At 41.0% G+C, this 12,751-nt stretch overlaps 1 protein-coding gene across 28 annotated transcripts in view; it reads left to right on the plus strand.

Annotated features, from left to right (window-relative positions):
- The window catches only part of ROBO2 (roundabout guidance receptor 2), a 1,527,115-nt gene that overhangs the window by 1,347,782 nt on the left and 166,582 nt on the right, over positions 1–12,751 (plus strand). For all 28 annotated transcript variants that reach the window (XM_043538357.1, XM_043538373.1, XM_043538358.1 and 25 more), the window contains one exon: positions 4,118–4,256. In XM_043538357.1, the coding sequence (XP_043394292.1) occupies positions 4,118–4,256 (139 nt within the window). The remainder of the gene's footprint in view (positions 1–4,117; positions 4,257–12,751) is intronic.

A 12,751-nucleotide genomic window follows, 5' to 3' on the forward strand; every position in this document is an offset into this window, starting at 1 on the left:
AAGATAAACCACTTTCTAATAGCTAAAACTTAACAGACAAGACTCGGTTCAAGATAAAATTCTCACCGCACACTCCCAGCAACAGGACTGACCAAATTTCAGGTCAGGATCTCTCCCAAAGTAAAATGGTAGCTTCCTTTGTTGTCTTAGGTGACAAAGAAAGAGGGAGAGATACATGGGCTGTTTTTGTTCCTCACCTTTATAGTCCAGTCAACCTTTGAAATGCATTTTCCTGAGTGTGAGCCCTAGATAATGTTGATTCCCACTGTGAGGTTGGAGTCACTGAGTCTCATGGTGAAAGAGGTTCCAGGTTGCTGTTTGCTAAAATGTAGATCGATCTGTTACTGCCTCTCTTCTTTGCCAAAGAATGGCCACTTGACAGGTTATTGTCCATTAACTTGGATGACACCTGACTAGAGGTGCCAGTTTGTCTTTTGGCTTTGAGAAACAGGTTTATCCAGTCCCCAGACTTGTCTGTTAACCCCATTTCAGTCATAATTTCAGCTTATGTTCATAACTTTACATATAATGTTGCTACATACATCTCACCATGATACTATTGGCTCAGTAAGTTATTAGTTTTCAAATGATACTTCACAAGACATATTTGTACAAAGATTATTACAGTAGTGTTTAGGATGTGAATGTAGGGTGCATTCAGTCGAGTACTGAATCGTTGGTAGGGCTCTACCAAATTCACGGCCATGAAAAACATGTCACAGACTGTGAAATCTGGTCTCAGAATTAAGAGTGGCAATACTCTGACCTTCCCAAAATAACATTGTGACACCCCTGCAACTCCCTTTTGGGTCAGGACCCCCAGTTTGAGAAATGCTGGTCTCCCCCGTGAAATCTGATCATTTGTTTGCTTTTACCCGATACTATGCAGATTTCACGGGGGAGACCAGCGTTTCTCAAACTGGGGGTCCTGACCCAAAAGGGAGTTGCAGGGGTGTCACAATGTTATTTTGGGAAGGTCACAGTATTGCCACTCTTAATTCTGTGCTGCCTTCAGAGCTAGGTGGCCAGAGATCAGCAGCTCTTGGCCAGGCACCCAGCTCTGAAAGCAGCGCCCCGCCAGCAGCAGTGCAGAAGTAAGGGTGGCAGTACCATACCATGCCGTACTTACTTCTGCGCTGCTGCCTTCAGAGCTGGGCATCCAGAAAGTGGTGGCAGCTGACTGAGGGCCCAGCTCTCCAGGCAGCAACGCAGAAGAAAGGGTGGCAATACCATACCCTTGCCACTCTTCTGCGCTGATACTGGCAGCAGGTCTGCCTGCAGAGCTGGGCTCCCGGCCAGCAGCCACCACTCTCCAGCTGCCCAGCTCTGAAGGCAGCACTGCCGCCAGCAGAAGTGCAGACATAAGTACCGCAACCCTGCCCCCATCACAATAACCTTATGACCCCTCCCCCAACTTCTTTATGGGTCAGGACCCCTACTATTACAACACCATGAAATTTAAGATTTAAATGGCTGAAATAATGACATTTACAATTTTTAAAATCCTATGACCTTGACACTGACCAAAATGATCCATGAATTCGGTAGGGCCCTAATAATTGATCCTCCTCCTCCAAAGAAAGAACAGGATTCTCCTTCTTATCTGGGTAGGATCAGTTCTGTAGGCTTTTGCCTCAAGTGCTGCAGCATATTGTAGGTGTCTACCTGGTTTTCTGGTTACGTTAACAAGTCACTTTTATAAGTGCAAGCAAAGTTTATTCTGAAGTTATAAAGGTCACACTAGTAATAGTACAACTAGCTGACATGACATATAACCATGACCTACTTTATAGTCCTCTTCAAAGAATATTCATCTGCAAAGCATAGCTTGGGCAATGGGCACTTTATTTACTCAGCTCAAGCTTTTAAAATGGCTACATTAAAAATTTTATATGTGGCTATGATTTTAATTTATCACCCTTTCCTGCTATTTTCTCAGATATATTGTGTTCTGAATATTGTTGACAGAATTACAATGTTTAATGACAGGTTTCAGAGTAGCAGCCGTGTTAGTCTGTATTCGCAAAAAGAACAGGAGTACTTGTGGCACGTTAGAGACTAACCAATTTATTTGAGCATGAGCTTTCGTTTAATTATACCACTAGACTTTATTTATGCCCAAAGCTTTAAAAAAAAGTCATATTTTCCAAAGTTCTGATCTGAAACTGGATTTGACTTGCCTGTGTGAGAAACATATTTTATTTATCATGCACTGGCAAGCACCGTTCTGTCTCCTGAGAGATTAATATTGTAAGCAAGTTATGCAGGTGATTCAAATCCAGTTAAACTCACATAAAGGATGTTATTTGCATTGCCAATGGCATTCACTCTGATCACTCTATAGCTGTATAATTAGCTATTGGACATACTCAGGGGCCTGTCTGAGTGATACAAAATGCAGAAAACAACAAAAGAAAAAACTTGTTTTTTTCCCTCATTCGCACTATGCAAAATGCAGAGATGATGGCAAAATGGAAATAACAACTATTGTAATTTGAATGTCCTTGATAACTGTGCTCTGCACTTATGCAGTTACTTATTTTCCAGCAAGTTCTTAACAGTTGTAGAAAATATCCAATTCTGAGATGCTGCAATAGGCACCGACTTTCTAATGTGCCTCCCCAGGCCCTGCCACCACTCTACCCCTTCCCGAAGGCCTCACCCCCACCCTGCCTCTTCCTGTTCCCACACCGTGTCTGCCCCACTTCTTCCTTGCCTCTCCCTGCCCTGCCCCATGCCACACCCTCTCTCCTCCCCCCAGCGCCTCCTGCCTGCTGCGGAACAGCTGATCCATGGCAGATGGGAGGCGCTGGGGGGAGGAGGAGGCACTGATCGGGGGAGCTGCCAGTGGCTGTTCTGCACCCACCATTTTTTTTTCGTGGGTGCCCCGGGGCTGGTGTAAAAGAGTCCCCTTAAGTTTTTATCCCAGTTGGTGGGAGCCGCTGACCATCCCAACTTATCTACACGGGGTGGCTTATATTCAGTTTCAGTTTCTTAGTCCTTGCGAAGGGGCCCCTGCCCATTGTGGGCCTTCTTATGGCTCTTCTGATAAGGGATCAAAAGGAAAATAGTGCACCTGGGAATAACTTCTTCCAAAACCAACTCAAAGTGGAAAAGTTCAGCAGTACCTTCTGTCTGAGTAGCAGTTTTCTAGGAGTCCTTCTACCTGGATAGCTGAATCAGACTCACTCTGTCAGGCTTACCCTGGGAGTTCAATGCATTCCCTGTAGTGGTGAGCGTTGTGATCTCCTGGATGGGAGTTTCTATTGCAGCTTCAGGAGTTGCTCCAACTGTTTCCTGCTCAGGGTGATATCTCTCCCTGGCTGACGACAGTTTCCTCTCTAGCCCCATACACAGAATATTTCTGGTGCCTTCCTCATGAGTGTTGATTCTATACCCTGTCAGGGCTGGTCTAGGTTGACATGGTCCTGCCTCAGCCCAAAGAACTGGACTTGATGACTTCTTGAGTTTCTTTTCAGCCCTACATTTTTCTGATTCTGTGAATCTTTGTTTGGGCAGCTCCTTGTAAATGGTAGGCTGGCAGTCTACTCCATCTCTTAGCAGATTACTGATCCTGGTGCACTCGCCCTACTCTGTGGCATGGTGCAGAGGGGGAGGGCAGTGACCCCACTTCCCGGCCCCATTTTCCGATTCTCATTTCCCACAAACTGTCTGTACGCTACCCAGAGTGCAGGGAATGCAACTGTAACTATGTGTGCCGATTGTGAAATTAGCAAGAATGGGATGTTTTTTGCTTGCCCCCTTTGACCCTGCATGGCTGCTCACAATGTAGCCATAGATTTAGTATTTCGTAGCCTGATATTGCATATTTGGAACTAGAGTAGATGCAGTTAAAATATGTGTTCTCTTTCTTAAGCTACTTTTTCTGTGGCAGCTGATTATGTAGTTTTGCTGCTCCTGTGGCATACAGTTTTTTATGTTTCATGCCGAATCTGTTGTGGCAGCCACCGACTTTCCTTCCTTGTTCTCAACTGTTGAGTGTATCTGTGCCCATTCTCATCAATCACAACATCATCAATTCATTTATATCTATACCTGTAATATTTTAATGTAGTCAACCCAACTTACTATATATCATTTTAAAATCTCTTTCAAGAACGACCCACGTTTCTCAGGAGACCAATTAACCAAGTGGTTCTGGAGGAAGAGGCAATAGAATTCCGATGTCAGGTCCAGGGGGATCCCCAGCCAACAGTCCGGTGGAAGAAAGATGATGTGGATTTGCCAAGAGGAAGGTAAGAGTAACCATTCTTGTTCTCATTGTCAGTCTCTCCTCTCTGGTTAACCCTGATTGCTTTGTTCTCTAGTGTAAAACCCTAGAAATCAGATATAGTAGGTAATCAAGTTTATTGCCTGTTGGTCAAATTGCCCTCTCAAATATGCTCCTGATCTGGTGAACTAAGGAAAACCAGTTGGGGTATGATCACCCATGGAAGAGGGTCTTGGGGAGAGGAGTGGTGGAGAGTTATTTTGTCAACATGGGCATTCACTCCACTTGAAGAACATATCTGATGAGCCCCCAGAAACAATAATAAGTACTTTAGAAAGCTGATATTCCAGAAAATAACTTACAGATGCTCTATAGGGGGCAAACAGACCAGAGTGCTTACATACCACTTGGAAACAGTAGTTGGAAGGCATAAAAATAAGGTAGGCTGGAAGGGTTTGCTGGCTCTTATCCAGTCTTGCACAATGGTTTGAGGCTAGAAAGTAATTCTGTCTTTTCTGGAATATTTTGGAAAGAAAGAAACAAAATGCCAGAAGTAGAGAAAAGAAAGTTAAGAGGGCTCAGTCATTAGTAACAGATGTCCTGGCAGGAAGAAAGGCAGGAAGCCACTAACACAACAGACTTAGTTTAACTTGAAAAACATATTTCCCCAGTGAAAGTGGAAAATAAGGCAACACCTTGAGAAGGTAGTTATTAATAGAGAGGTGAATGTTTGTACAATAATTTCAAGTGCTAGAACGGTAGAGGACTGAGCAAATGATGGAGGAGAAAATAACTCCAGCTGTGAACACATTAAGGTTGTTCCCATTGAAATTAATTGCAAAGTTCCCATTGGTCTCACTGGGAGGAGAATCAGCAGGAGCAGTCATATTCAACAACCAAACTTTTCTCCTTACCTGACCAAGCACAAACAAAAGCAGTGTTCATATTTCCAGCAATGGTAAAATGTTTGGTCGTGACATGTTGTTGTCGATATACAAGCAGAAATAACATTAAAGGGAGTTTGCATTCATCATCTAACCCCTTGTCCATCTCCCACATAAACAATATACTGTGTCATACTCATTATATTGTCTTTTCTCGTTCTTCTTGAAATGTTCTATATATAGACAGGTAAAGTGACATGAAAAATAGCACAGAAACATGTGTTGGTATTTCATTGTCGAGTGCCGAGTCAATAGAATAATACTCTCTCCTGAAAATGGACATTGGATTGCATTAAGAGGTTTGTTTTTTTCTGAAGTATCAGTAAATGAATGTCTGGGATTTTTTTCTGTGGCTCGCTCCATTATGCCTCATATGAGCTTGTGTTTTGATAAGATGTTGTGAAAGAACATTTTATTTGACATGTGGTAAACTTCACTTATCCCCACCCCGACTTCCCCTTGGTAGACTGAAGGCCTCTTAACACCTTCCTTCGTTGACCAAAAGTGACTATCAAAGGGGACTCTGACCATGCCTGCACTATGAGCCAGGAGTCTCGTTTCCCCGCTCGTGTATACACCCTTGCGGGAGCTCAGTGAGAGCGAGCACAGGCAGAAATAGAAGTGTAGCTGTGGTGCTAGCACAGGCAATGGCAGCATGGCACACTTTAGCTGTGCAGAGTAGAAGCGCTGCTGAAAGGGATGGGAAAATACTCTGCGCAGCTAAGCTGTGCCTCCGCTTCTGCCGCCCTTGCTACCGCAGCTACACTGCCACTTATGCTGGCACTAGCGGTCATCAAGTTACCGCGTGTATGTGCCTGCGAGCAGGGGAATCACAACCTTAGCTCACAGAGTAGGTGTAGCCTTTGCAGGCCTCAGTTTTCATGTGCTTCAATTTCTGGGCACTTAACTTAAGATAACTTAAAGGGTCCTGATTTTTAGAAAATGCTCAGCAACCACCATCTGAAAATCAGACCCCATTAAGATGTCTGAAATGGGGTACTCAAAAAAACCATACTACAAAGGATCTACTACAGACATAGCACTCTTTCTTCCTGGATGCGTACATATTAATCCAAAGATTTTGCTGCTCTCGGTTTGGAGGGTATGACCAATCTATTGCTCCTTCATGATCTACTTTTGACTCATACCCCACCAGTAGAAAAATGCTGATCTTGTTGCTTTAACTGCTAAGTTTGATAAAGATTTCAGGCTAACAAAGAACTCCTATCTTCTGGATTTTTAAATATTTAATGTTTGGATTCTTTTTTCACCAAATAATAATAATAATAATTAAGGAGTTCTTTTAAAAATGTGTTAACTGGAATTTGTTTCTGCCTGTAATGTTCCTACTAGTGATGTATTGTGACATCAAAACTAATGTAATGATAATACATCTTGAATTTGGGTATACTGTAATATATTTGCATCTAATGTGATAAGACTGATATTTTAGGAACTGATCCTGCAAACACTGTTGCCAAATGTAGCATTTACTGTTGTGCACAGGTCCACTGAAGTCAGTTGTAGCAATTCATGGTGGCAACAGTACTCTAAGTAATATTTGCAAGATTGGGTTTTTAATTCCTCCTACCACCCAAAAAAAATAATAAAATGACAAAAAACAGAACAGGACAAATAACCCTAAATTCATTACTCATGCTGAACTTACTATTTGAATCGGATGCATGTTTATAGCTATTAAAATATATCTTTACTTTGCCGTTTAAAATAAGGGGAGATTTTTGACAGAGCTTTTTTTCCAAATGCAGTAACAAATGTGTCTATATTTAGTGTGAGAACCACTGTCAGGGAAGCTTATTATTAGAATGTTTACATCAAACTTGGGATTTTGATGTGTGGGCAGATCAAGATGTCCTTTTGTTTTTGATTTTTGTTTCACTGTGTATACTTTCGTGCTTAGGGCATCTATTGTGTTCAGGTGTTTTTTAAAAATCATTGTTATTACTATTATGTCAGTCTTGTAAGTAGAAATGCCAGATGCTGAACTGATGGTGGTTTGCAATTAAGTTTTATATTTCATTAGATCATGTTCATTGTTACTGCCTATATGCTCTTCTCTTTCTTTTCATATTTTAACGTTTGTGAGATGCATTACCTTTAATTTCATATCCAAATATGATTTCTTCTTAGTAAAAGTTTCATTTTAAAACATCCACAGGCCTTTCTTATATATATACACACACAAAAATGGTTTTCATTGTTTACATAAATGAAACGGGGATGCACGCTAACATTCTGATCATAACCAGCTTTAGCCACCAGAGAATACTCCAGATGTTGTGTTTTTATAGTGCAGTTTAACATTGCATTAACAGGTTTTTGCAATTATAATTGGAAGGTACAGTGTTAGAATCTTCATCTTAGTCCTTGGAACATCACAAGCCGCTACAATGTTACTGAGATTCATTCATTTTAAGACCACAAAAGGCCATTTGTGATCATGTAGTCTGACCTTCTACATAATGCCCAAGTCTTTTTCAGACTTACTGCTTCCCAGGATAGATTCTTCCTCCTCCTATAAATGTGGCCTACATTCTTAAATGTATAACCTTACATTTAGCCTGTTGAAACAAATATTATTTGCTTGTGCCCCTCTTACCAAGCGATCCAGATTACTCTGTAACAGTGACCTCTCTTCTTCATTATTTACCACTTCCACAATCTTTGCATCATCTGCAGACTTTATCAGTAATGAGTTTGTGTGTCCTTCCAGGTCATTGATAAAGATATTAAAGAGTACAGTGTCAAGAACCAATCTCTGTGTGACCCCATTAGAAACACACCTACTTGATGATGATCCCTCATTTACAATTGCATTTTGAGACCTATCAGTAAACCAGTTTTTAGGCTATTTAATATGTGCCATGTTGATTTTGTATTATTCTATATTCTTTATCAAAAATTGTGATACCAAGTCAAATGCCTTTCAGATGTCTGAGTATATTATATTAAGGTTTTTTCGGCAATATATATTTTCCATAAACTCATGTTGGTAATGCAATGCTGACAGATCCCGGTCATTGGCAGGCAGGATTGAACCTGGGACCTTTGGAGCTAAATGCATGAGTCTCTACTGCATGTACTATAAGCCATATGGCTGTTAGCTAAGGCTGTAGAGCAGACTCATTAATCTCTGTCTCTAAGTGGTCTCGATGCCACCAGAGGGGACAGAACAGCACACCTAGGGGGCGTGGGGGTTACATACTTCCCATAGCTGAGGAAGCACGTCCCAAGCTTCGGAGGCTTCCCAGTTGAAATCCTGGACAAGCCCCCACTTGTAACGCCAACAGATTCCCTGTCGTCGGCGGGCAGAATCGAATCTGGGGCCTCTGGAGCTTAGTGCGTGAGCCTCTATTGCATGAGCTAAAAGCCATATGGCCATTAGCTAAGGCTGTAGAGCAGACTCATTAATCTCTGTCTCTAAGTGGTCTCAATACCACGAGATGGGACAGAACACCACACCCAGGTGTGTATGTTACAGTAACATAATTAATGCCAATCTTTCTTTAACTCTTTTAGTTGAGTCCTTTGGTTTAGTTAGTTAGTATCAGTCATTCCATTATTTTTTTTCTGGGATCAATGTCATGCTAAGAGGCAGACACTTGTCAGCAGTCTCATCAGGAAGGCTGAGGATTTGAAGGGTGTGAAAGTTGTTCTCTCTAGAGAGAGGACTAGAGCACCCCCACCCTCCCTGCCTCCCCCCCCGCCCCATGATGACATAGCTTCATTGAAGTGAATAGATCTGTGATGATTTATACCTGCTGGGGATTTGGCCTCAGTTCTTTAGGTCAGGGCTGAGATACATTGATGAGGCAGTTCAGGGAAGGCTTGATGTGGACAGAGCAGGAAAATGAGGACTGACACATGTATGGAATTAAGCAGCAGATTACACCTTTTATTAAACTTTACCACAGGGGAGGCTACCCACCTACCATGCATACTCTCCTATACCAGGCATTTAATTGGTTCCACTGCAGGAGTTACAGGGATCCTTACCAAGTAACCCATAAAGCAGAGTAGGCTCTCCTCAGTCTACCCTCCAGAAGTCAGCTCTCTCTGAGTCTTAGCACCCTCCATCCGCCCCAAGGGGAACAGAGGGTGTAGCAGGGCCACAAGGTCTGACCCTATCACAGAAACCCAAGGCCCTTCACCAAAATCTGGGAACCATTCATTAGCCACTCTGGCAATTGGCCACAAGTTACAACAAATAAACAACTCCACCCCAGTACCTCAGTTACATACTAAGCACCTTCCTACTTAACTCACTGTGTCTTGTACGTGCTGTGAGGAAGGCAAAAAACTCCCTGGTCTTCTGCCAAATGGCCTATAGGAGAAAAAATTCCTTCCTGATCCCCTAAGCAGGTGATCAGCTAGACCTGCAGCATCTGTCTGGCCAGATTCCCGTTCCTTGTTCGGGAGAGTAGGGTGGGCTGCTGGAACAGAGCCGAAGGAGGCTCCATATGGCCCCCATGCTGGATTAAATCCTGAAGCTGGGGAATGCTGGCCAATCAGCACCTTTCACTCCCCAGCTGGCCAATAAGTTCCAGAGACTCCCAGGGGGAGGTGCTACCTATTGTCCCTTGGCAAGTGTCTCCCTCCCTGGCTGCTTGGGCTGTCTCCCTTCATCGCTGACCCCATCAGTTCCCTGTTTATGTGGGTGAGTGGCATTTCTACTACCCCTTCCTGTGCTTTACATGTTCACTGAATAAGCAGATTACTTCAGTTTCTAGTTCTTTCACTCTAGTATATTTTAAGACTATTCAGCTTCCTTTAAGGATGAGGTAAAGAGAGAAGAAATCTATCATTCATATAAACAAAAGCTTAAAGTGATGTCTTCATCATACAAAGAGTACTTGGGACTCTCAAACCATTTTGAACTGTGTTTTATCTAGGCAGCTGAATTTGGAGTAATCCGAAAGAACAGCATTTACTATATATATTTGTTCAGTGTGAGCAAAGATATTTGTCAAGCTATAGACAAAATGAATATCTAAAATGTGGGCAAGAGACAGCATGACAGCTCTGTCAGTTGAAGTGAAGAGAACTGAATATTTTCTCTTTGATTGAATGGGAGATTTTTTTTTTAAGAGAAAATGAAGCTAACTTGCATCTTCTGAGCACCTCTATTATAAGCATTTTGCCTCTACATTTCAGCATGAAACCTTCAGAAAGTTTTCCTTTTGCATCTCTTATTACATAAATAAAACCCTCCTCTGAGCAGATGTTCCACCCATCTATTTGTCTTACAGCTTAGAGTGTCAATTTCCTATTTCCACAGCTGATGACATTCTTTGTACAGCTGCCTAATGTTAGTGTATATTCTGTTTTTAAATAATATTCTCCTCTTGGCTTCATCCCAGGATTACAAAGGCAGGATTATAGGAGGTGCCCACTAAGGTGACTAGTGCTAAAGGTTTATTAAGGTTTCCGTTAGAGATTTCAGCTTTCAAAAGTTTCTAGTTCAGTGATGCTAAAACATGAATTTTGTTATACAGAGTGTTAGGCCCTGATTTTGCAATGAGCACCTCATATGAAGCAGTTGTACAAAGTAATATGCAAGATCAGGATATTAGCCCACAAGAATGTAAATATCTCTCTCTCTATCAATCTAAATTCTTCTTTAAAATTTCTGTTTATTGAGAAATCTAAGAGTAAGGAGAGCATAATCACGTATCATACTTAGGAGATAATACAGTCAAATTATATAGCTATTACTACACCAAACTTTGTGTTGCATAGTAATTGAAAAGCCCTTCAGCTCCTCAGAAACCTTACTATTATTGTTCACAAAAGGATCTTTATAATTAAAGCTATGTGTAGCTCAAGTTGCAGCTGGATTAATTTAAGAAAAGCAAGCAACTCATAACTTCAGAAGAAACTTTGAGTATTTTTAAGTTATATTAACAATAAAGTTGTAATCTAGTGTTTTTGTTCAGATTCCTATTTACAAAAATAAATGAATGATGTTATTTTTAAACTGAATTTAAGTAGAAATATGAAGTGTGGATTGGTGTTTTTTAGAAAGATTTTTCAAAATTGCATGCCTAAAGTAAATTTTCTGTGATACTGTCTGAGTGGTTTAGGAGCATAAATCCCAATGAAAGTCAATGACTAGTGCTTCTAAGTCAAGTAGGTATTTTTAAAAAAAAATCTTACTCTTAAATCCTTTTGTAGGTGCCTAAATAATAGGCCTGATTTCCAAGAGTTCTGAGAAATGAAAGATAACAAAGTACGTGGTCAGGGCACTATCCTGGGACTTCGGAGACCTGGGCACAAGTCCCTGTTCCACCACAGATTTCCTGTGTGAGCTCTGGCAAGTCACTTTAGATACCTTTGAAAATCTCATTAGACACCAATTTGCATCATTAGGTGCATAAATATCTTTTTAAAATTGGCCCTTACTGTCTCTCTATAATTCAGCTCCTCATCTGAAAAATAGAGATAATATCATGTGGAGGAGTTGTGAGGGTAAAGACAAAGACTATGAGATCGTCAGCTACTATTGTAATAGGGGGGCATATAAGTATTTTAGATCGGTTTATTATTTTAAACTTTAAAGTAGGTACTACAAGGAAAATATGTAAAGGTTTTGGTGCCTGGTGCAGCTTTACTAACCACATAGTTACAGAACACTATATTTGTTTCCAAAGAAACTGGCCATCAATTAAGAAAGCTCTAAGAAGGGCTCCTTGGACACAGTTTATATACCCTAATATTGCTGCCTACAGCCACATTCCTCTTACGTTGTTTTGATTATATATTAACTGAATTATTCAGCATTTATACTCTTTTGTAGACCACAAACTACTCCCAACAGATTAGCAATTCCCTATATTACAAATTTTGGTACTAAACCAACAGGGAAAATAATAGTACAATGTGAACTCTGGGATGTGTAAAGCTTCATTCCAAAGGCTGTCCATTTTGAATCAATGACCCAAGACTGAAATGCACTGTGAGTCAAGGATAGAGGCACATGGTGTATATTTTATTTTAATTGCTCTAAAAATTCTACATCAATCCATAGCTATCACACTGCACTGAGGCTAGGGGAATAGTTAATCAAATATGACTCATGTCAAACTACTGAAGGTGAACAGGAAATTGTGGAGTCACTAGCCTGATGCCCCTAGCTAAAATATTAGGTTCACTGTTTCATGAATAAAGTTGGTTTGCCATATAAATGATACAGGTAGATAGGACAAAGATGATTTCAAAGCAACTGAAGGCAAAAGTTTACTTAAAAGCAACGAAGTTAGGCAGAGGGACCAGGACATATTGGAATTTTTTTTTTTAAATAAAATCACACTGTTTTTCAGTGAGACAGTTGGGTATCCAGTTGTCTCCTTGGTACATGCTTGATGTAAATAGGACTTACTGAAGGGCAAATAGACTCCTAAGAAATGGGGAATAACAGTTAAGATCTCTAACCAAATATGGCCTTACTCAAATCATGACTCTGCTCCTTCTAATCCTTAGAACAGGAAGGGGGAAATTGTTATTGTTTGAGATTCTTTGGTGGAGGGGTGACATTTGTTTGGCTTTCTATTTAACA

Source organism: Chelonia mydas, chromosome 1 (assembly GCF_015237465.2).
Source record: "Chelonia mydas isolate rCheMyd1 chromosome 1, rCheMyd1.pri.v2, whole genome shotgun sequence".
NCBI lineage: Eukaryota > Metazoa > Chordata > Testudines > Cheloniidae > Chelonia > Chelonia mydas.